We start from the raw sequence: 24,641 nt of genomic DNA, 5'->3' as shown, positions 1-24,641 counted from the left end.
ACAAACAAAAAACAATAGCAGTGAGGGCGCCTGGGTGGCTCAGTGGGTTAAAGCCTCTGCCTTCGGCTCAGGTCATGATCCTGGGGTCCTGGGATCGAGCCCCGCATCAGGCTCTCTGCTCAGCAGGGAGCCTGCTTCCCCCTCTCTCTCTCTGCCAGCCTCTCTGCCTACTTGTGATCTCGGTCTGTCAAAAAAAAAAATAATAATAAAATAAAATAAAAACAAAAAAAAACAATAGCAGTGAATGAACAAACCTGCATCCCAAGTTACCTGGGAGCTATTCTTCGTGTCTTGCTTGCCATCACCCAAAGTATAATACAGAAAACATAATCAGACCATGAGCAATTCCCGTTTGGGGGCCAAGGATCATTTTTGAGAATTGGGTATGAGCCCCAGAGCCCATCCCACCCACTCAAGTGTACATTTCCCAAGTCTTATCCTTGCTGAAAGTGCTCTGCTCTGAGGTGATCTCCTGCCTTCCTCCTGATTCTTCCCATTCACCTTCTCCAAGAGGCTTTCCTGACCTCCAGACCCCTACGTAGGCACTCTGTACCCTTGTAAGCCTTTTATCACAAACTGACATTACTCTCCTCAACTCCTCGTTTACGTATTATTGCCTGTTACTTATTGACTGCTTCTTCTGCCACCAGTGAGCCCCTCTGAGGGCAAAGACTGTAAGTCAGCCTTGTTCACCATGTCATCCCAGGGCCAGGTATGGTGGCCTATACCTACTAGGTGCTGGATGGGTGAAGGGGGCTCAAAGACAATCCCTGTGGCCAAGCCATGGACCCTCAAGGGTTCTAGAGGGGGGGAATGGGGAGCACTGTTCTCCACGAGTACAGGATTGGACTCAGGCTCCTTGGCTCATTTTATGAGAAGCCCTGTGTTTCTTGATCAGTCAGGTTAGGGTAAACAAACTGATCAGGAGAGAATTAAAAAGTAAGAACTAAGGGTGACACGGTGACAGGGCGGTACATTCAGTTAAGCTTCCAACTCTTGATTTTGGCTCGGGTCATGATCTCAGTTGTGAGACTGAGCCCCACATGGGGTGTAGAGCTTACTTAAAAATAAAATTAAAAGGGCACCTGGGTGGCTCAGTCGGTTAAGCACCCCACTCTTGGTTTCAGCTCAGGTTGTGATCTCAGGGTCATGAGATGGAGCCCCAGAGCCCCGTGTTTGGTGGAGTCTGAGCTCAGGGCAGAGTCTGCTTAAGCTTCTCTCTCCCTGGAGTGCCTGGGTGGCTCAGTGGGTTAAGCCTCTGCCTTAAGCTCTGGTCATGATCTCAGGGTCCTGGGATCGAGCCCCGAATCAGGCTCTCTGCTCAGCAGGGAGCCTGCTTTGCCCCTCTCCCGCCTGCCTCCCCACCTACTTGTGATCTCTCTCTCTGTAAAAAATAGTAATTAAAATCTTAAAAAAAAAAAAAAAAAGATTCTCTCTCCCTCTACTCCTCACAGCTCTACCATCTCTAAAATAAATGAATAAATATATATTTTTTTTTTTTAAAGAGTAAGAACTAGCAAATTCTTGCAAGGGGTGACTAGGAGGCTTTCTTTCCATGTTTTCCTGTGTAACTGATAGACAAGCTTTGAAACCCCTGAGATAGGTCGTCTCCTCATCCGGGCATCTGTGGCATCTCCCTGCCTAGCACAATGCCCACTCTCCTAGGTCTGCTCTCCAGCCATTTCAAGCTCCTCTATACCCCACTCCCTGAACACCATCCCCATACCTCCCACTTCTGGGCCCTTGTCCAAGCAGTTCCCCCTGACCAGTATGCCTTCCTTGTTCTCACATCCACCCCATCCTTTGGGGCCCTGCTCAGGCACTCCCTGCTCCCAGGAGCTACTTCAGATTCTCAGCTAGAGTAACTCACTGGTCCCTGAGCCCCCACCACATCCTGAAGTGTGTCTGGTTCTGACTAAATCCTGTCTAGGTCAGAGTGATCTGTGATTAAGTCTGTCTCCCCCAAAACGTGATCTGAGCCATCCATGACACCCCTCCCCCTCAACCACAAAGCTCAGTTCAGCATAACGCCAGACCCAGAAGTGTCCTGGAAATGTCAGAGTAGGCCAGAAATTCTTGTTCACCACCCCACCCATCCTCATTTTTGCCTTGTTCACCTGAGGGATCTTGATGCAAGATCCTTGAAAGGTGGGAAGGGGCAGCAGATGAGCAGAGAGATAATCACAGCTACCCTCCCAGATCACCTGATTTCTTCCAGGCACCATACAGGGTGCTGAGGCTCAGAGAAGTTGAGTGATTTGCTTGTGGTCCATTGGCAAATTGAATACTTGTGTCTAGGGCCCAGATCTGCCTAACCCAAGCCTTTAGTGAAAGCTGGAGGCACTGAGGGGTTGGTAAACAGAGAAAAGAGTTACAAATGGCCCCAGAAGCTGGGCACATTTCCTGCTGGGCAGAGCTCCCAGTTGTGCCAGCCCCTCACTGAGCCTGGGCAGAGCTCCGGGTTAGATAGCTGTTTAATTAGGTCAGCGAGAACCTCCTGTGCAAGCACAGTGGCATGAAAACATGTGTAGAGGGGATTTACCGTATTCACTGAGGTTCCCTAGTCACCAGCACCCACCCTGAGAGCTGGCTGGAGCCAGGGATCTGCCAGCCGTGGGCCACCTTGCTAGAGCACATTCCCTCCATGCCCCTCACATTCTACCTTTGCTTGGGTTGTCGCCAGATGGGGTAAGCCCTTCCTTTCCCACTGAGACTCAGATGCAGTGTTTCCATAGTGTAGTGGTTATCATGTTCACCTCCCACTGAGACTCAAGAAAATATAGCATGGACCCCAGACAGAGAAAGTCCTGTGTTCAAATCCTTGCTTTGCCACAGAGTCATGCTGAAGAACCTTGGGCTTGTCATCGCACCTCAGTTTCCCCACCTGAGATACATGGCTGTGCAGAGCAAACAGGACAATGCCTGCCCAGGGTCTGACGCTGAAGGCTCAGTATGTGGGCGCTGATGTTAGTGTTATAACCACAAGGGAGGGCCTGTCATGTTCTGACAGCCTTACCTTCCATCTCAAGCCCCTCTTATGTGCTGTCAGACACGTGAGCCCAGCCAAACCAGTGTCTGTCACCACACTACCCACAGAGCTGCCTCTCCCAAGCTGTCTCCAGCCACCTAGGCCTGCTGAGTAAGAATAAGACCCTCCCTTCATCCTGTCAGCCAGCACTGCCTCCCCGCTTAAACCTTTATCTTCCCCCAACACACTGGGCATTTTAGTTTTTTTATTTTATTTAAATTCAATTCATTAGCATATAGTGTATTATTACTATATTATAGTGTATTATTAGTCCTCAGTTTGTTTCCTACAATTAAGAGTCTCTTGTGGGCATTTTAAGTACACATTCTCACAGCACTATTCTTGGTTTAGCAAACTTGAGTCCAGGGGGAATGGTTTGTCCAAATTTATATAAGGAGCTAGCTGTAGAACTGGTACTAGAGTCGGGTGTTCTGACAATCAGCCCAGAACACCCAAAAAGGCCTTAGGGGAAACTCATGTCTCATAGCCACATGCAAGTTGCCTGTGCCGTGGGGCAGCTCACCTTCAAGCCACCCACATTGTTCTTTCACACAGGATCCTCATCATCTCCCCTTTCTCTGGGATTCCACCTTCCAACATGTAATTCTCACTGTTGTCACCCTGCTCAAGATCTGCTGTGGCTTCCCATTCCCCTCAGGGTGAGGTCTAAGCTTCCTTAGCCTCCACATCCCCACCACCATCCTGGACCTCTCCAGCTTGACTGCCCACAAGCCCCCCATATACACCCTACAAAGCCAGCCTTCCAGCAAAGGTTGGAAACATCTGGTTTCCACATGGACCACAGTTCACACCTGGCTTGCCCACAAACATTGCTCTTTTTGGATGTTTTGCCTTTGCTTGAAACACCCTTTTCCCAACCCCCATGTGTGAGACCCGAAGGCATCCTCAATGGACCCACTAGCTCCGGCTAGAGTTTGTTGTGCAGCCTTTCTCTTCACACAGGGGCCCAGAACAGGGACAGTGCACCCTCACGCCCTGGGCCCAGCATGTGCTGGGGCAGGGGTGGTGGTGACAACAGCCTTCTGCTCCCACTCAAGCTTTGACCTGCATCTTCCTAAACAGACTCCTCACGCTCCCTGTCTTTCTCCATACTAAACAGAAAGCCCCCCTCCAACAGTCTATACTTGCTGAAGACCTCCTCCATCTTCAGGGCCACATTGGACACTGGTCTCTCATCCCTAACAACCAAGGTTTTCCATCAAATACTTGCCCACAAGTATTGGGGTGTGCCCTGGGAAGAGCCAGGTCTGACATCTTCCCACTCCCCATGAGGACCCAACAGGGCCACAGGTCTCAGCCTGAAGTTGGTACAACAGCACAGCAGGCCTTAAGACTTCTGGATCCTTCACCATTGCAAGGTGATGATGAAAGGAGAAGTGAGTGGCTGCGGTCACAGAATAGCTCAAGGGTAAAGGCGGAGCTGCGGACAGCAAGCTGTAGGGCAGCAGGGCAAGTCAGGGCTAGGAGTGGGGATAAGGGTGGCTCCAGGGTTATAGTAGGTCTGTGTATCTGCTCCTGGCTTAAAAACTCTTATTAGACAATTGATGTTATCTCATCTGCTCTCACAGATGAGAAGTGGACATCATCATAGTGGGTGGCTTGGGAAGGGTAAAAGATCAGGGTCAGGCCAGAATAGTCTAGATTTCCTCCAGTCTAGGGAAGCCCAGCCAGGCACAGGATTCACAGCCCTGGGCCTGGAGTCATAGTCTGAGGGCTTCTTCCCACCCTCCTTGCGTCTCCATGTCACTTTCTCAGACTCTTCTAGCCCATAAGACTCAGCACCAGTCTCACCTCCTCCAGGAAACACTTCAGGATTGGCCCATCCCTCCATTCCACCTCACAGCTTGGAGCATAACTGTCACAGCTTCATTTCTCCCACTCAGGCTGGAGCTGCTGAGGCCTTGCGCACACAATCTTTCCATTGCTTAGCCAAGTTGTGGGCTAAGTGATCTCATTGCAAGCCTGCTCCACCTTGCTATCAGCTGTCCATCAGCTTGGAGACTGTCTAGGCCCCAGAAGGGGTTTGATAAATGTCACTTGGATCAGCATTGCTGAAAAAGGCACTAGGGCAACAGCTGTTCATTTCTGAGGCCATGGGAAACAGAATAGCAGGAGCTCAGAATGATGCCAAGGTTAGCACCCCAGGCCATGGGGTATTCTAGAACTGGGAGTCAGGGCAGAGGCCTGGGCTTGAGCCCCATTTCTATATGTACTTGCGTGTACCTCTGGACAGTCACTGCACCTCTCTGGGCTCCAGAGTCTAGTCTCTTTTTCAGACATACTTGGTGATGGGGGATCAAAGCCCTAAGCCATAAAAAGTGTGAAACCCTCTCCACACTCTGTATGTGACTGAAAATAAAAAGAAGTCTAAACTGTAAAGTAAGGAAAATGAAGTTCACAAAGTTTTGACCTTTTCATAATGATTATTTTGAATATCAAATATTAAAATGTGTCCAAAACGTATGCTTTGCTGGTCCCTTACATGTGTGGCCTGCCTCCTGGTGACCTGGCCGCAGGGTGGATGCTAACTCTGAGTTCCCCCCAACAATGAATTCAGCTTTCTCAGACAGTCTGGTACTCAGTTGCTGGCCCCTACCCATCCTTCATGGAGAACTCAGGCTCCCAAGAGCCTTGAAAACATCTGTCTGATGTTTATCTCATTCTTCTACCAAGCTTCTGAGCAATGCAGGAGACCCCTGGGGAAGCTTGTGCCAATCACTATGCTGGACCACTCTAGGCCCCGGCTTGATCTGAGCTGCCTCCAGGGGCTCCCTGACTATGTTCAATCTCATCCTTAAGGCCTTTTGATAGGTGCAGACTCATGGGTTGCCTTGCCCCAAGTGGCTTCCATGATAAGTTTAAAGGCCAGAATGGGACCCCTCAGCCTGGGGGAAGAGGAAGTGCCCCCCTCCACCCACACACAGTTTCTCATACTAGCCCTAACATCAGAAACAGGAAGCAGGGTCCTCCAGTACATTCGCCTTCTACCAGACACACACATGCCCTCTGCCCCACAAGTCTCTCCTCAATGCTCATGTTCTCAGTCCCCCACCCTTATCAGCTGGGATGAAAGGGTGCTCTGCTGGGGAAGGTGGATATCGTTAGCCTCCATACTCTGAGAACAAACTTGTACAGACACAGGGATCTGCCCAGAATGGATGGTGTGAGGAAAAGGCCCAGGGTGGGGAGGGTAAACTGGCTGGAGGAGGAACAGGGTGGCAGAGTTCTGGAGTCTGAAGCCACAGGATATCAGCACTGCCAACAGCCTCAGAAGCCCTTCTGAGCAAGGCTGAGGATCTAACCCAGCAAACAAGAGCGACTCCCTTAGGGATTCCCTACGGTCTCTGACCTCTCACTCTGAGTGAGCCCCATTTAGACAGATAGGCTGTGCTGAGGGCACAGCAACCTACGGGACAGGGGGGTGAGGCTGACTTACTGGTTATGTAGAGCAGAGTGTGGAAGAGCCACATCCTAGCTGGAGCAGAGGCAGCGGCGTGGACCTCAGCTTATTCGGCTTCCCTTCCTCTGCTCGGTGGCCAGGAGGCGGGGACAGGCACACACAGAAGCAAGGACCCACAGGCCGACAGGCACTTTCACATAGACACGGATGTTCCCACTTGTGCACAGCTGACTGTGAGGCTTTCTCACAGTTGTGGGCTGGGTCCTGGAAGCTCAGAGACACTTATCAGCCCTTCCCCATGACCCACACTTCGTGGAACAGTGAGACAAGGTTTAGCCTAAACATAGCTCTGGATGTCTTCATCAGATGTTTGAGTGCAGAAATAGTATTAATCCAGATGTTTATCATTCATGTGAGTGAGTCCCAGCCTCCTGCCCTGCTCTAGAACATACCACCAGATACCTTAGCCCAACACCCAGCCCAGGGTCCTTAGTGGTGCTGCCTCAGCAATGAGAATGAGGTCCCCTTCCCACCTGAAGTACCCTCACAGCTAGAAACTGGGCTCCTGCACCTGGCCCCTAGACTCAAGGCCCTGAGGCTATGGAGGGCCTGTTAAATGTTAAGACCCAATGCACTGGCTGAAATCACCACCTCAGTGAATTCAGCTTGGCTACATTCTCTTTAAAACCTAGCTATAGGGGCGCCTGGGTGGCTCAGTGGGTTAAAGCCGCTGCCTTCGGCTCAGGTCATGATCCCAGGGTCCTGGGATCGAGCCCCACATCGGGCTCTCTGCTCAGCAGGGAGCCTGCTTCCCTTCCTCTCTCTCTCTGCCTGACTCTCTGCCTACTTGTGATCTCTGTCTGTCAAATAAATAAATAAAATCTTAAAAAAAAAAAAAAAAAAACTAGCTATAGTACCATGACATGGGAACTAACTTAACAGAGCTCTGAGCTACCAGACAGAAAACATAAAAATTCCATAAATCTTTCCAGCATACCTCTGATTCAATCCAGCACCCCCGAAGATACCCTGCCAACAGCTTGCAGTCATATTTAAAAGCTAACTTCACAATTTGTCAAAATTTCCCTGTGACCAAGTCTGTCATCTGTCACAGAAGGAAGTGTCCCCGCTTCCCAGATTGTTCTGTGCAGAGCAGTGCTGTCCATCAGAACTAAGATGATGTTCTAGATCTGCACTGTCCAATACAGTAATCACTAACCACATGTGGCTACCGAGCCCTTGAAATGTTACCAGTGCAACTGAGGAACTGAATTTTAAATTTTATTTAATTTTAATGAATTCACATTCAAAAAAGCAGGAGATTCTATGTCTCTCACACGAATGTCTGCATCCCCAGGGAGAGCATGCTGTAGTGTTAATGCAAGTGTTAAAGCAGACAAGGGTGTTGACTTAACGATAAGATGAAAATCAATTTTATTTTGTTTCTCACCTTGAAAGTTTGCTTGGCCAGTCTTGTGGAGGTCACTGACACTTAAAACATGCTTGCATTGTCTGCTTTGGTCTGACAAAACACCCACAACTAATGTGACAGTTCCCTGATGCTGTATGATTGCTTGAACAGAAATTACAATTCACTGTTTCTGACACTGTCCAACAGCTGGAAACAAAGTTCCAGGTCTGATGATCTGCCTGCCAGATCACAAAGAAGACTATCCAGATTGGCTAATCTTGTTGTGGTCCAGATCCCTGGCCTGTTTTCCTAACACTCCAAGGCTCAGTGACTTTCCCCCTACCCCACACTTGTTCGGAGTGCCAGGGGCACTTTGCAGAGCCAGGATAGGCTCCTCTCCCCATCACTGGCCCAGAGGCGCTGGAGAGTAGCCCCAGGCCACAGAGCAGATCAGCAGTAGGGACACGTTAGAACCCAGGACTGCAGATGCTCAAGATTTCTGAAAGCAGGACTTCGTGTCTGTAGTATGAACTTCAGGGCACCTCAGGAGGTCAAGCCAAGCTGATGACTGGAGGATGGACAGGATGCAGGGCCATTTCTGCATCTTTGGGGACGTCTAGAATGCAGACTCACCCTGCATTCTTCAAAGATGTGTTGACCCAAGCTTGCTGGTGTCAGCATGGCACAACCCTAATCATGAGCACACATATAGGTCCTTTGAGCCTATCTGAGATTAACTACTGTCCCCACAAATCCAAACCTAAGATTCGAAAGGAAAGAGCCAGACTGTGTTCTATAATGCTTCTGTTTGGCACCTCATACAGGTTTTAGACAAATGATAAGGGACCAACTTGAGGGATATTCTACAACACAACTGGGCTGAACTCTTCAAAAACATCAGTATCATAAGACAAAGGTTAAGGAATTGTTCCAGGTTAAAGGAGACTAAGGAAAGGAAACAAAATGCAGTGTGATCCTGGACTGGATCATAGACCAGGAAAAAAAAAAAGCTTTCAAAAACATTACTGAACATTATTGGGATAGCTGGCAAAAATGAAACATGTATCTAAAGATTAGATACTACTGTACTAATTAGGTAAAATTATACATTTCTTGGATTTGATAATTATGTCATTGTCATATGAGAAACTGTCCTTATTTCCTAAGAAATTTAGGAAATGTACACTAAATTATTCAGGGGTAAATGGACAGGTGTATGCAAGTCACTCTCAAATAGGTCATGCTTCAGAGGTGGAGATGGGGGGACAGAAGGCAGGAGGGAAAGAATGAATGATAAAATATGGCAAAATGTACTTTGTCCTATCCTTGGAACTTTTCTGTAATTTTGAAATTATTTCAAAATTGTCTTAAAAGTTACAAGATGGAGAAGACCTGTTCAGCAAGAGATATAAAAGTACTAACTGCTCCCTGTCTTGAGAGTGAGTCAAAAGCTCTGATATCTGCACTCACCAGCGGATACAGGGCAATTCCCCTCGTCTTGCCTCATCGCCTCTGGACACAGAAGATGTTCTAACTACCCATTAGCCTTCTGAGTCCTGAGAAGCTGGGTAGAGGAAATTTGGAAGAGTGAGGACTTACTGAGACAGGACTGCTGGCAAAGGGCACCTGGGGTAAGTCTCAGGAACAGTAAGAATCACTGCCATTGACTGAGCACTAAGGAGGGAATGCCAGATTCAGTGCCAAGGGCCTTCCATGCAAAGCCCTCATCTCATCCTAACAGCCAACCTACTTGGTTATCCTGATTTCCCAGATGAGGATACTAGACTGGAGAGGTTAAGTAACTTGCCTAAGGCCATATGGCTAGTAAGTGGCAGAGTTGGGACTTAAGACTTAAGCACATAAAGTCCCACTTCAGTGCTTTCCTCCAGTATCAGGATTCTGAACTACTACAATCCTCCTACCCTCATACCCATGGGTCTAAATTCCTCCCATTCATGAGGTTTTAAAAAGCTGAGACCTCATTTCACAAACATATGCTGGGATTTTTCACATTACTGGGTGTCATGAACTCAATTCTGTGCCCCACTGCCAAATTCATATGTTGAAGCCATAAAGCCCCAACTTGAGTTTATTTGGAGATAAGGTCTAAAGGCCTTAAGGGAGATAATTTAAGGTCATAAATATATGGCCCTAATAGGCTTAGCAGTCTTAGAAAAGGAAGAGAGATCTTTCTTTCCATGTGCATGTACCAATGGAAAGGCCATGTTAGGGCACTATGAGAAGATGGCCGTCTGCAAGCCAGGAAGAGAGCCCTCATTAGGCCTTTCAGACTGTAGACTGTGAGAAAATAAATTTCTGTTGTTTAAGCCAGTCTATGGTATTTTGTTATGGCAGCCTAAACTAATACAATGGACTACCTCCTAAAAAGCCTCCCAAATAAAACACTTGGTGTGTGTGTGTGTGTGTGTGTGTGTGTGTGTGTGTGTGTGTGTTGGGGAAGGTGGGCTTAGTGGGGAATAAGCAAGGGAGAGAATCCTCTTTTTCTTCTGTAACTGAGGGGTTGGTTTATGGACTAAGGGTCCAAGGGCTTAGGCCTCTTGCTTGCCCAACTTCCTTCCTATCCAACTTAGGCTTCTAATGGTCTTTACAAAAGTAGAGCAAAGATCCTAGAACTCACATTAGCAATAGAAAGAAACCTGGAGACCATCCCAGCTGAGCCCTTCATCTGACAGACAGGGAAACTGAGGTCCAAAGAGGTGAAGGGACTTATTCAGTCTTCTCCAGTTTGTGTGTGCAAAAAAAATGAGTCCCCAGGGCTTTAGGCCCAGTCTGACACTATTCTATTTGACCATCCTCCAAAGACACTCTACCTGAGCTAAAAGTACAAACTCCTAGGCTTCCTGAGTACTCCTTGCCAATGACAAGAGGGGATGCACCACATGATTAAACACACAAAAAGCCAGGAAGGGATAGGAAGGTCATGTCTCCTCTCCTGCCAACGGTGTGGGACTCTTGCCTTCACTAACCTACATCAGTCAGTAATGAGGGTGACAGGCAATTTGTGAAACACAAAGTTTCACCTACTAATGAATCTGGTCACACAAAGAGGGCCTCCGAACTGCTGAAGCAAAAACAGGTAAGAACCCTAGGGCAAGGAATTGACTTTGGCAGGTTAATACCACCCACACTCTAGAGTTTTATTTATAGCACAGAAAGTCCCACTTCAGTGCTTCATAATCTGAAATAGGCTTTTGAGCCAGCATTTCTCTAACTGTTCCCAGGAATATCAAAATCCTGTGAAATGCTCATAGAATTTCATTTAAAAAAATGCTACCATATTTTTTCTTCTAAGATTTATTTTATAAACATGTAAGAAAAGTTCTGGATTTTCATTGGTCAGATTATGCAATAACATTCTGCCTTGAAGCAAGTGTGATATTCTCAAAATTATCAAAAACATTCTGTCCTTTTAGTTCTTAAAGAAAAAAAAAAAGGCTTTAACTTCTCATTTGCTTCCTGTTATATAAAGTTTAAAAGCAAATACTCGTAACCAAATTTATTTGTACAGCAATTAATTAATCTGTGAAGCCATGATTTGCTGTTAATGTCAATCCAAATGGGCTGTTAGCATTTCAGCGTAACTTTAAGAATGCTCCGAGTGAGAGGTGGACTATTACTGGAGGCCAAAGAGCTGCTGCCTGAACAAGTTCTTTCTCTTTGCCTTCTTTGGACTGCCACCACTTTCCTCTCCAATAGGAACCAAAGCTAAGAACTGACTCAGTAATTCCTCCTTGGGGCCTCTCATCCAGCTGCCAACTTCCCTTCCTGCTCTCCTGAGGCAGATGAATGCTTTCCAAAAAAATATTCTACATGATGCTCTTGCAAATTCTTTACACAGCAGGTAAACTTCAGCTCAGATATGGCCAGATCACCAAAATTTGAATTTTATGGAGGTCTAATTAATGACATTTTTTTCTTGTACAGTTTATGCACTTCTAAATAATATTCATCTTTTTCAATCTGGTAGTTCAGCTAGAATTCGACTAGCCTGTAGGCAAAGGAGTCAGAGCTGGATTGGTACCATAATTCACTCATTTACCAAACACTTTTTAAGTACTACTTACTCTGGACTGGCATGGTGGGAGGATACAGAGATAACAACATGAAGACACCGGCTCATTAGGAGCTCACAGGCTAAAAGGGAAAATAAAACATGAACATCAAGTATCGTGTGTACAAGGCAGAAAACAAGGACTATCCTGTAAGAGGACCCAAAGGCCTCAGAGAATGAAGCTGTTCCTGCAGCTGGGGGACTTACACATTCACCGCATGTTTACAGATAACCTGCCAGGTTTCTCTAAGACTGGAGAAACCCCCATGAACAAACCAGACCTGGTCCCTGCTCTCACGGAGCTTACAATCTAGCAAAAAAGACAAAGTAGGAACAGGACATTACAATTCAGTGTATAGGTGTGCTGGCTTTGGGGGACAGTTACAGAGATTTGGCATCATACACACATTTCACTTAGGCAAACACAATGGTATATTTTCCTGAAAAAGTTGAAAAAAAAAACAAACAAGGAAAAAGCAAAGCAATTTTAAGTCATTTGGGCCGTTTCACCTCCATTCACCTAAAGGTAAGCTTGTGCCCTGCCACACCTGTGGCTTGTTACAGTTCCCAAGAGCCTCTTCAAAAGTGAGTTGCTTGCCTGAGTGAGTTTAACACCTAACAATAAGTGTTTTGTTTTGTTTTGCTTTGTTTTGTTTTTACAAAATATGGCCTTCATTGTAGGCCAATCACTTCACCTGTAACTCAACCAAAGAAACTATGGTCCCACACAGGCAGGAACCCATGATGCTGGTTTTCAACATGGCACCTTCCCCAGGATTTCCAAGTGGAATTTTAATTACACTCCCATTTTTATCTTAGGTGTGACTGTATAGCCCAACCCTAAAATGAGCAGAGTCTCATTCATGGCAGTACTCTGGGATACATAGCAGGGGCCCATAACCTGGCTCTGGAAGTTGGAGGCAGCCACCTGGAGGGGTCTTTAAGTCCTTGAGGATGAGGGAAAAGAGAAGGCAAAGCTTAAGTAGAAGGGAGAAAGAGCCAGGGGAGTGTGCCACTGCTAGGGAAGAAAAGCACTGAGCAGATTTTGAAAGACTGGTGAGATCAAGATGGGTCCAAGGAGCTAGTGGGCACAGGGCAGGGAAGGTGGGGAGAACTGGCCAAAGATACCAAAAGTTAAATTCTGACAAGTCTTGTGAACTATCATTGGAGTTTGGCATTTATTCCAAGGACAATAGTGAAGCTTTGGAAAGGTTTTACGCAGAAAAATAACAGAAAAACTTTAAGAAAGTTCATTCTGAAGCACAAGAAAAGATGCCCAACATCATTAGACATCAGGGAAATGCAAATCAAAATCACAGTGAGATACCAATTCACGGTGTGAAATAACAAAGGTTGTCAAGGATTGTGAATAAACTAGAGCCCTCATACACTAATGGGGAAAATGGAAAATGATGCAGCCATTTGGGAGAATAGTCTGGCAGTTCTTCAGAGGGTTAAGACAGACTGTATGACCCAGCAATTCCACCCTAGTTATATAACCCAAGAGTAATGAAAACATAACCACACAAATACTTGTACATAAATGTTCCATAGCAGCATAATTCACATCAGCCAAAAGTGGAAACAACCCAAATGTCCATCAACTGATGAATGAATAAAATGTATTGTATTCATACAATGGAATATTATTCATTAACAAAAAGAAGTACTAATACAGGCTACAACACAGATGATCCTCAAAAATATGTTTAGTGAAAGAAACCAAGCACAAACGCCACAAAGTGTATGACTCCATTTACATGAGCGTTCAGAATAGGCAAATCCATAGAAACCAAAAGCAGAGGTTGCCAGGAGGGGAGAGGAACTGGGGAATGATTGCTAATGGATATAGGGTTTGTTTTTGGTGATGAAAATGTTCTAAAACTGACTATGGTGATGGCTGCACAACTCGAATATACTAAAAGCCACTGAAGTGTATACTTTATTTTTTTCCTAGAACTTTTTAAGTAATCTCTACACCCAACGTGGGGCCTGAACTTACAACCCAAAGATCAAGAGTCGCATGCTCCTTCAACTGAGATAGCCAAGTGACCTCAAAGTGTATACTTTAAAGGAGTGAAGGGGTATGCTATGTAAATAATAGTTGTCAAGCTGCAAACAACAACAAAAGTTCATCCCAGCTGTAGTACACAGAACAGAGATGGAGGGATGCGGTATGGGGAAGAGATCAGGGAGGAGGCTGTCACAGGGATAAAGTGGGAGAAGACAATGATTTGAACTAAAGGGAAGGGTTCATGGGACCAGACAAAGGGGCCAGAGGAGGGCTTGTCACAAGCTCCACAAGTTCTCCTGGGTAGCTGGCGTCTCTCCCAAGAGGGATAGTAGGAAACAGAAATGAGGTATCTGAAATTACTATGAAGCAGCAAAAATGTATTTGCAATCTCTTATGCATAAAGACTAAGAAGAATATAGAAAAGTGTGTAGCCCTGAAGCCCACATACATGAGGACCGAGGCACAATGAGCTGCCACTTAGGGACCATCCTGACAGTCCACCCTCACTCCCAAACTCCAAAGAAAGGGCCTGGGCATTCAGAGCACGTGTAAGATGTTGCAAGATGTGAGTGCCTGAGTGTGGGCCAGAGAGCAAGAGAGGAGGTGGCCAACAATAACTTGGGGAAGTAAAATTTTCTAAGATACTTTTCTGGGGTCTGTATATTTGTGAGAATTGCAAGGCTGCCCAAGCAGGCATTTTTCTTGGTTAGATCAAAGGCCCAGTTTTGACTACATACCACCACCTTTCCAGAAAGCATTCCCTGATCTCTAGCAAGAGACTGGCAAGGGCTATTAGACCATGGGATAGATGGGCCCAAACTACTGGTGGAAAAGGTCATGACTGGCAAACACAGAAGAAGGGCTTTTTTAAAATACTGCTGAGACCACATCAGTTAGGACCCTGACCACAAGGATATTTCTGTCCCACTAGAAGACCCAGAGACTGTAATGGAAATGGGATAGGGATGAATCCCTGCCCAAAACCTCACGCATGCCCTTCTTGACCCTCCCCACACATGCAAGAGAAACCAGTGCTGGCCAGCCCACCACAACCATTGCTTCAGGAAGAGTAAAACACCACTGAGATGCACCAACAAAGTCAGAAGCTCTGGTACCAGCCCATTCATTTGCCAGATGGGACAGATGGAACAGAAACCAGGGGTTGGCATCCAGGTCTCTGACTCTCAGGTCCTTGTTCTTCTCACTCTACCAAGTCCCCAAACCTTGCCCCGTCTCAAGAATCTGGCTCTCAGCTGTATGCTCCACAGAACAAAAAAGGGAGGAACCTCAGAAACATTAGGTCTCAACTGGCAGAGAACCATCTCTCTCCAAGAATCCACTCCAGAAGAGGAAACATACCATAGTTACAGCCTCTAATCTTTCCAAAGGGAGTGAAAAGCAGGTTAACCAACAAAACATGGTACAGTACAGTTGCTGCACCTCTCAAGTCCCGCAGCCCTTTCCTTCCTTTATTAGCAGCAGTGTTCTGCATTCAATCACACCACACTGTAATCAACTCTCAATGCCACAAGCAAAGATCCTTAGAATCCAGGACTAAACCAGGTACTGAAACACTCCAGACAGGTGAGGAGTTGTGATAATCACAACAGGACAAGGGCTTACTCTAATTCTTAAGTTCTAGTGAACTGAAGTGAAACACTATTTTTAAGCCTGCAGAAGAATACAAACATTAAATACTTCAAAATAAAGATCAAATAGGAAGACAAAATAATCTACTGCCTTTAAAATAATCTGAAAGGAGTTTAGAAGTAAATGAGAAATAAACTAAAATCTCTGTAACTATTATCTTATTTGGCAGTTTTAAAATTATCTTCAGGTGCCAGAACTTGGAAATACAAAGAATAAATACTAATGTATCACTTCTGAAGTGATAATAAACAACAGGACCCCATCTCAGATGGATGGATTTTTTTTCCTACAGTGGCCAAAAAGCAAGTCTGAACACTATATACAACAGACAGACTATACAATTAGGATCATTTAAAAATAATGAGACTCCTCTCCTTGCCGTCTTCCAAAGTATATAATATATATTTAACAGCACACATAAGACACCACTTGAGCTTCCCTTGTAGCCAACAGGAAGTATTTTCACATATAAAAATTAAAAATTTAAACTTTTAAATCATTAATATTTTTAAACATAATACAGACTTAAAAATTGTTCAACATTAACCCATGACCCCACCCCTAGCACAAAAATCCACCCCAAATCCAGAAGTCACAGTTTTTTGTTCCTAAAAATCCCACAGCACTGAACTTGATCTTCACTTCAAGCTGATTGCTAAGAGGCCCGTAACAGAAATCCCCAGGGAGGAACGGAAGCACGATCGATGCTGCATCTCTTATCTACCTGGGCGGCACTGGTGCACCTCTGAGGTCAGGTCCATGAGATTCGGCCCCCACACTAGGGTCCCGGAAGGGTGAGCTGGCAGCTTCCCTCATCTTCCCCCTCGAAGGCTGTCCAATAAGCACCTGGGAATTGACTTTTCTTGGGAAAAGGGTGCTGGTAACAGCTGTCAGGGCCAAGGCAATAGTGAGAAGTTCAGTTCTCTGCTCTTTGGATGAACTGTGTAAAACATTTCTTTAAAAGACACAATGTTAAAAATATTAAGAAAAACGTCTACAAAATCTGGAGGGCTGCCTTCTCCTCAAAGGGTAAAGCTTGTGGGGTAGTGGGGAAAGAACGGAGGGCCCAGAACTCTTACTCTGAAGCAAAAGATAGATAGATGCCCTTCAAAACATGTCACATTCTTAACATGTCTTGCTGAAACAGCAAGAGCTGAGGGTGACTGCGTAGGAGCAGGAGGGGCGCCAACTCCTGTGGGAGGTGGGAGGGGAAAGGTTCCTACTGTGCACCCCACCCTGCATGAGAATGTCAGATTTTAGGGCAGCTGCCATTAGCCCCAAGGGCATCAGGACTCTGCCTCTGAACCAGAGCTGCTTTCCCGACTAACTTCAATCTGGAGAGATGGTAAGTTATCTAACCGGCTCTTCTTTTGGCGAGACTGTTCTTTCTCCTTTATCAGAGCCCCCCATGCCCTTTGCAGCTCAGAGTCATCTTCCTCAGTGCCTGGCGCCCTGTGATCCACCTTCTTTGTGTTCTTTTCTTTGGTCTTGGGTGCAGATCCTAAGCGCGTCCATAAACTACCTGTTTGGGTGAGAAGACATTTCAGTTTTGGTGGTCGATCAATGCTCAGAAGCAGGGTAATACTGAGGAAGAAGGGGCACTGCCCTTCTTGAGAGGGGTCTATGGCTCTCGTAACCTCTGTGCAGCATTAGGAAGATAATCTCATTTCCCTGGCTATCATCCCTGCCTGTGAACTGAGGGATCTGGACCCAGTTGGGGTCTCACAGCTAGGGGACGTGTGCCTCCCGTGTGTAACAGAAACACCTGGGAAGCTGCTTATGCTACACCTGCCGTCCCTGGTGAGACTCACCATTCTCTGTAGAGCTTCATTCTGCCAGGAGTGGGCCATTCCCAGATCATTACCAGCTATAAAGTCTGCAAACTGGTAGGCCTGCTATACTGTACACTTTCAGAGATTTGGCCCACTATCCCACTATACTTTTTAAAATATACTTTATTAATATCTAACAATAGAGAAATATGTGTTTAGAATTTCATAGCATACTACACCATAAAGGCAATTAAACATTTTATTTATAAAAAATTTAACAATGTGAAAAATGATCACAATAAAATCCTGTATGAGCAAAGCAGAATATGTATATTGACAAAGATGTGAATAGAGACTTAAGCCTAAAAAGTATCTGCGCTCAACAGAAAGAACAAAGGTGGGTTTTTTTTCCTATTTTCTAAATTTTCCATACCCTTATTATTACAATTATGACAACGACTATAATGCAAGAGGAAAAGTAACTTATTTTTGGCATATGCTGTTTCCTGCCTTTGACCAACAAAGTATTTCTATGCTATAGTCTGCTCTTACCCAATTCCTGTCTCACTCAGTTTTAAGTGTTACCAACCTGATTTCTTCTCCCGTGTATCAGAGTAGAGGCCTTTAACATCTTGTCTGGGAACACCCAGCCTACTATGTACATCAGAAAAAGGCTCTCTCCGAAAAACTGGATTACTACTAAAAGCCTTTTCTGGAGAATACGGTCTTTTTCCTAACCGCTGGCGTATATCTAGAAAAAGAAAAAAAAGTATTACTGTGACCAAACATGCGCTTTGCTAACGATACTGTCAACCTGAGATCCCTAGAGGACCTGGTGCTAAATCTCCCCAAATGATGACAAAGAACCTTACAAAATCAAACTTCTGAAATCCTTCTCTCCAAATAATCAGTCTGGATTCCCCTAGGAAAGGTCAGACATAGGGGCTTTCAGTGGAAAAGAACTGCTCCAGAAAGGAACTTCTGCCACAAAATCAGCTGTTTTTGTTTTTTGTGCAAGTGTGTGTGTGTGTGTGTGTGTGTGTGTGTAAGTAGGACCAAGCATATCAAAGAATTTACAAACATTTCAGCTAACAAACATTACTGTAAGTTCCCTGAGGGGAAACCTTTCAACATATAAAGAATTCTTAATAAACTTACTATATTTAACAGTAAATGTAATGAGATTGCCAAAACCAAAGGATCAAGGGAAGATATGTCAAATCAAATTTGTTTTTCCTCCCTCCAATCCCTCCAGAAATCTGTCCTCTCGAGTTCCCTCTAACAATGACAGCATGTAAACAACATGTTTATTAGCAAGTCACTGTACTGGGGCTTTCATCCATCTTGTTTATCGTCTCAGAGAGCAGCATCCCCAACTTTCTGGTTTCTCAGGCCTGAGCCTTTTGGCTTCTTTCCCTTTGCTCCCTCACTTCCTAGTGCCAAGTCTTCTTCCTTCACAAGGTTTGATGTTCTCATTCATTCCACCTCCACTCTCCCTGATCTAGTTCAGGCCTTTGTTACTTATCTGACTTTCTACCCTACCCCATCCTGCCACAAATTTATCTTTCTAAAATAGATATAAGATCAGGTTACTTCCCACCTCAAAAAAACAGGTTTGCTAACAGAGATCCCACTCCTTCCGTCAGCCTTGCTCTAAAGCCACTTTCTTTAAGAAGCCCTGCACAATCCCGCCCCCCGTAGATCTACCTCCTCTCTATTCTCCCACAGCCCACAGCTTATAGATGTATCAGAGCACTTACTCCATTCCGTTTTGCAATGGAATTACCTGAATGCGTGCACTTGTGTTTCTCCATCTAAGTTCTATGCTGACTTTGCATCCCCTCCAAAGATTCTAACACTCCCAGCATCTAACCCAGGGTCCAGCACATAGCAGGCATCGCCAAGTACCTACTTTGCACTTGTATACTATCTAGTTCAAATTCTTGACCAACAACTCAACTTAATTTCTATCATCTTTATGTATAAAGTGTATCAATGACATACAGAATAAAATAACTGGAACAAAAATATTGAAAGCTAATACTGTGACAGTATGATTATTTTTCATGTCCTAAAGTTCCAATACCTAATGCAAAATTTAGAAGTGATGAACTAGGACAACTACAGCAGTTCATTACTGGCAATGTTTTATCCAAGGACCTATCTCTGTCCTGATTTGCTTTCTGGAGCTCAGAAACACAAGTGAACAATACCTGACTTAGCATTGCTGCCTGGTGGCCGTGGACGTGTGTGCTGACGTTTTTCATCTAACAGATGTCGGACATCTACAAACTTCTCAGTTGGTAATTTGTTACCAATTCGATTTTTGATATTGCTTGTGGATATAGTATCTGCCCTCATGGAGTTCCTTTAAAAAAGGAAAAAAAGGTACAATTAACCAGCTTCAACTACGGGGTAATGACTATGCAATAATCTCATATACTTTGGAGAAAACAATTTAAGAAGCCCCATTTAATATAGCCAATATTCACTCACAAATACCATATACCAATAATTATTTGTTTACAATTACATATGATCAGCCTGCTGTAAAGAGATCAATCAGGGCAAGTAGGTTTCTGAGTTTTCCAGGGTGGTTTCCACAAACGGTATTTGTAAACTATCAAAGAATGTGTAATTGTGAATCCCAGTCCCCTCCCTTCTAGGACAAACGTCAAGTAAGGCCTGCAAAGGGCTCATAGATCTCTGTTCACCCAGGCTGTGATTTTGCTGTAGTCAAGATACAAGAGTCTACAGTAAAGGGCAGACTTCTCTGTCAAAGACATCTACTACCATGCTAGGCACCAGCATTATTCTGGCAGCATTCAACACTGGAAAGTTCTCTGTAAACTAAAAATAAGGATATGAACAAAGCCATACAAAAGAATTAGACTGAATTGTTTTTCCCTTCCCCAAATACACTACCAAGAACACTTAGAGAACCCCTAGACCCCAACACTTTGAGTTGTGCATATGCTATCTGCCCTCAGGAATCTGCTCATCCCCACTAGTCATCAAAGAAATACACATTAAAATACCTATTTTTTGGTCCACAAAATTAGCAAAAATTAGAAAGACTGGTTAAGACTGGTGAGTAATAGGTAACAGGTTATAAAGTGAGTAAAACCTATTTGGAGGGAAATTTAGCAAAACCAATTTTTTTTTTCAAGATTTATTTATTTTGGAGAGTGAAAGAGAGAGACCACGCACATGCGAGAATAGGGGTGGGTGGGGAAGGATAGAGGGGAAAGGAGAGTCTTAAGCAGACTCCATGCTGAGTCCAATGTGGGGTTCAATCTCACAATCCTGAGATCATGACCTGAGCTGAAACCAAGAGCTGGATACTCAACCAACTGTGCCACATTGGCATTCCTAGAAACATCACATTTTTAAACATTTATGTAGTTTTGTGCAATAACTGGGATTCAAGAAATTTATCTAGTTAATGCAACAGTAAGAAAATAGAAACCTAAATGTCTTTCAATAAGGAACTGGTTAAATAAATCACGATAGTTTCAAACAATGTACTATATCTGGGTGAAAAAATAGCAGAAATCTTCAGTATATTAAACAGAAAGAGCACACTGCAAAACAATATAAATACAACTTCATTTTTGTAGAACTATATAAATTCTCCATGCTTTACATATAGGCATAAAATTGGCAGGAAAGTTATTAATTCAATTGCTAAGTTGTTATTTTCGGAAAGATGACATTATGGGTGATTTTCACTTTCTATTACTATCTCATTTTTTATAACAAGGACTACTTCTGGTGTATTTACAAGAAAAACTGGATGCTTTTTTCGAATTCTTCAACGGACTGATAAGAAAACAGATAAAAGCGATTACAGAATGAAGAGGAGTTAAGAGAAAGCTATGAATTAGTATTTAAAATAAAATTAAAAGGTAGCATTGCTAAAGAGAAAAAATATTTTTACCTAATATTTTTCAACTGAGATTCCACTTCATCAGCATACATGGTCATTTTCATGCTTTTCTTTGGTGAAGGAGTGGAAATCATTTTCAGTTCTAGATCATAGTCCATTTCATCGGAGTCTGAACTGCTGGCACTGGACTGCCTAGATGTGCTCCGTTCCCGGGTCTGCTTGAGAGCTGGGAGCTCCTCATGGTACTCCACCACCACCCTGTCATCTGCATCCATGTCCTGGTCCTCCTCTTCTTCCTCCTCTTCTTCCTCTTCAATGGGTTCCTCTGGAACATTTACTAGTCCTAAGAAATTTAACCAAAAAACATTAGGAAAAGCACTAAAACTAACAAATCTGATTTTCTACTCTACATTGGTGACCTTTTCAAAAGGTGGGGTTCCCATGCCCAAGATCATACTGGAGCATTATCTATGTAAGTGCCAATCTAGTTGCCACCCTGATACCTACAACAGAAGAATGGCTAGGTAAAGTATGACCTAGTAACCTGATGGAATATAATAAAGTAATCTAAAGTACAGTCGATTGTCATTATTCATGAACTCTGTATTTATAAATCAGCCAAATTTATTTGTAACTCCACACCAACACTTGTAGTGTTGTTTTCTTGTCATTTGTGAACATGTGCATAGTGGCAAAAAACTGAATCATCAGATGTGCATATTCCCAGCTGAGGTCAAATGAGGCAACGCTCTGCTTTCTTGTTTCAGCTCTCATACTATAAACAAGTGCTCTTTTTGCAGTTTCTTAAGTGCCATGCTTTTCATATTTTTGTGCCTTTTGTTGATTTCATTTAAAAATTTTTAAAAATGTCCTCTAAGTCTACTGCCAAAGCTGTCTAGAGTTCCTAAGCCCAAGAAGGCTGTGATGTGCCTTATAGAATAAACATGTGTTAAATAAGCTTTGTTCAAGCATGAGATACAGTGCTGTTGGCTGTGAGTCCAATGTTAATGAATCAACAATATGTATTAAATAAGATGTCTTTAAACAGAAACACAATCCAAGAAGGTTATATATTGATCAGTTGATGAAAATGGTACGACCAGAGTCTCTGAACGGTTTAGTATTCACTATATCAATGATCACAATGACTTTATAGAACATAACCACTATGAATAATGAAAATCAATTGTAACTTTAAAGTTCATGGAAAAATGCTTTTAAGTGGGAGAAGACTATAAAATATATGTTAACAATTATATTTATTATGAAAAGAGACAAGTAAGAAAAATGTAAAATGAAATCAGTTGTTTATGTTAGAGTGCCAGAATTAGGGGCAATTTGCTTTTTAACTTAATACAATATAAAGATTATATGATAAGAATATCTTAGAGTAACTGAAATTAGAAACCTGTAACTGTGTAACAGAAAAGTATGTGCATTTTTAAAGATGCAGATTTCAAATATACAACTTTGGATATATGCATTAAATAAAAATGATAGACTTCACCTGTCCCTGTTACAATGATAAACACGTATACGTTATCCCATGTTTGTATGCTGACTTAGCAGTTCTACAAAGCATGTAGAAAATTCTACAGATTAGATTAAAATTAGAAACAAATCTTTATAAAAACATAATGAAAATGCTTCTTACATAAGCACCAAAAGAAAGAAAGAAGGAAAGGAAGGACAGAACAAACAAAATGAAACCCAAGTCATGATACTTAACAGAGGCATTCGTGTGCACAAGCCAATAAGCATAAAACATTAGACACAGCAGCCTATTTTTATCATCAGACAAAGAAATAATAAAATCAAATCATCTGATAAAATAACAAAAAATTTTCATGCAGCTTTTGATATTAATAGTAGAAAAATTAGATTCCTATAGAAAATTTTATTTCAATTTTTCCTATGTCACATTTGGCCTTTTTTGTTAGAACAGCTTTTATTAAATCATTTGACCTCTTTTGTATGGGCAATTTAAAATTAATCGTGACTTGACTTACTTTCCTATATGTTGGCAGAGGGTGAGGGCAAGGAAGAGAGGATGATAAAGTTTGGAACCTTAAAAGACTGTATTAAGAATAAGAATATGATTTCGGGAGCCAAACATGTGTCTACCCAAGAGCTGAGCAGGCAACTACCGGAATGTCGGTGTTTATAGGATGTCAAGCCAACGTCATCCCCAATCAGGGCTCTCTTCTTGATCACATCCCGCTGAATGCGACGGGAATGATATCTTCGCTTCCTGCAACATTCCAAAATAAGCACATCGTCAAAAACCAACAGGAAGGACTTTGAAATCCACTAACGAAATTCAACTATACACTGATGGAACATTAAGTACTGAAACAGAGACATTCTATGTGAAACTAAAACTCAGCCTTTCATACCATTTACCCCAGAGTTAAGAATCTTGAACTCTTTCTTCTTGTCTTCCTTTGAGTGCACACATGGTGTTGACATTCCACAGCAGAATACCAACTGAGGGATTAAGAAAAGCTTAAGTACTACTTGAACTACTGTAAAGTTTTAGACTCACCAAGAATTACTAAGAATTCCTTTCATGCCTCCATAATTTGGATTCCCATATTTCATATAATACTGACTTCTTCTGGCTGCTCCAAGTTCCTTTTTGTCATCTAAAAATTAATTACGACAGTTACCTAGGATTTCCCACTGGTATGAAGACAATGTTGAATGGTTTAAAAATATGTTTTCCATAGCGGAGGTCAGATCAGCACAATCTGCCAACAAAAGGGAAAGATATGCTACAAATATTCACTCTCAGTGCCTAAAAAGCAGTGCAGTATAGAGCAGGTGGAGCAAAATAGAGATGAATGAAGTTAAGCTGCTGTTAAGGAGCTGACTGACCTCATAGAGAAAATATTATTAACAACAACAATAACACAACATACAAGGTTTCAGGAAGCTTACGAGAGCTTTAGTCACTACAGCTGTTGAAGAATGAAAAGGGCTTTCTAGAAGAGGTAGCATTTTTCCTGCTCCCCTGAAAGATGACATTTGTTTCTGAATAACAACACTCCAATAACAAAGAATCAGTATTAAAGAAACAGATTATACATAACTCCATATAGCTTGTAAAACATTTTTTCCAATCTATCATGATGTTTCGTAAAATGGCTTAAAGAAAACAGCACTGCACCATTTATCTAGAATATATCACTTTCATCAAGTTAAAATACCAGTTAATAGAAAGAAAAGGTGGTCACTGATCATACACATTTTTGTTGAGGCACTCACTGATTACAGAAGATGAATACCAAGGCACACGTATCCAGGGCTATAAGTAAACAGTGGCACAAGCCAGTATGTGCACCCTTTAAAAGACATGCAACCAGCTGCTTGGAGAAATGGCTG

At 43.4% G+C, this 24,641-nt stretch overlaps 3 protein-coding genes across 7 annotated transcripts in view; 1 reads left to right on the top strand and 2 right to left on the bottom strand.

The window, feature by feature from the left end:
• The window catches only part of ITGAE (integrin subunit alpha E), a 70,413-nt gene extending 53,976 nt beyond the window's left edge, over positions 1 to 16,437 (bottom strand). For 2 of the 3 annotated variants that reach the window (XM_047706676.1, XM_047706678.1), the window contains exon 1: positions 16,321 to 16,437. In XM_047706676.1, coding sequence (XP_047562632.1) covers positions 16,321 to 16,357 — 37 coding nt within the window. In that variant the 5' untranslated portion in view covers positions 16,358 to 16,437. Of the gene's footprint in view, positions 1 to 6,485; positions 7,112 to 16,320 lie in introns of those variants that run through there. The other variant, XM_047706677.1, reaches the window with a different exon arrangement.
• LOC125086968 (ATP-sensitive inward rectifier potassium channel 12-like) overlaps positions 1 to 24,641 on the top strand; it is an 874,374-nt gene that overhangs the window by 615,541 nt on the left and 234,192 nt on the right. The gene's annotated exons all lie outside the window — the stretch shown is intronic.
• NCBP3 (nuclear cap binding subunit 3) overlaps positions 12,586 to 24,641 on the bottom strand; it is a 32,131-nt gene continuing 20,075 nt past the window's right edge. Inside the window, exons 8-14 of the mRNA XM_047706698.1 lie at positions 23,803 to 23,902; positions 23,405 to 23,508; positions 21,309 to 21,600; positions 19,582 to 19,736; positions 17,958 to 18,119; positions 16,956 to 17,118; positions 12,586 to 16,483 (exon numbers count right to left, since the gene is read on the bottom strand). Coding sequence (XP_047562654.1) covers positions 16,375 to 16,483; positions 16,956 to 17,118; positions 17,958 to 18,119; positions 19,582 to 19,736; positions 21,309 to 21,600; positions 23,405 to 23,508; positions 23,803 to 23,902 — 1,085 coding nt within the window. The 3' untranslated portion in view covers positions 12,586 to 16,374. The remainder of the gene's footprint in view (positions 16,484 to 16,955; positions 17,119 to 17,957; positions 18,120 to 19,581; positions 19,737 to 21,308; positions 21,601 to 23,404; positions 23,509 to 23,802; positions 23,903 to 24,641) is intronic.

The sequence above is a fragment of the Lutra lutra genome, chromosome 16 (assembly GCF_902655055.1).
Source record: "Lutra lutra chromosome 16, mLutLut1.2, whole genome shotgun sequence".
In the NCBI taxonomy this organism is placed as follows: Eukaryota; Metazoa; Chordata; class Mammalia; order Carnivora; family Mustelidae; genus Lutra; species Lutra lutra.
This window is presented reverse-complemented; position numbering and strand designations above follow the sequence as displayed.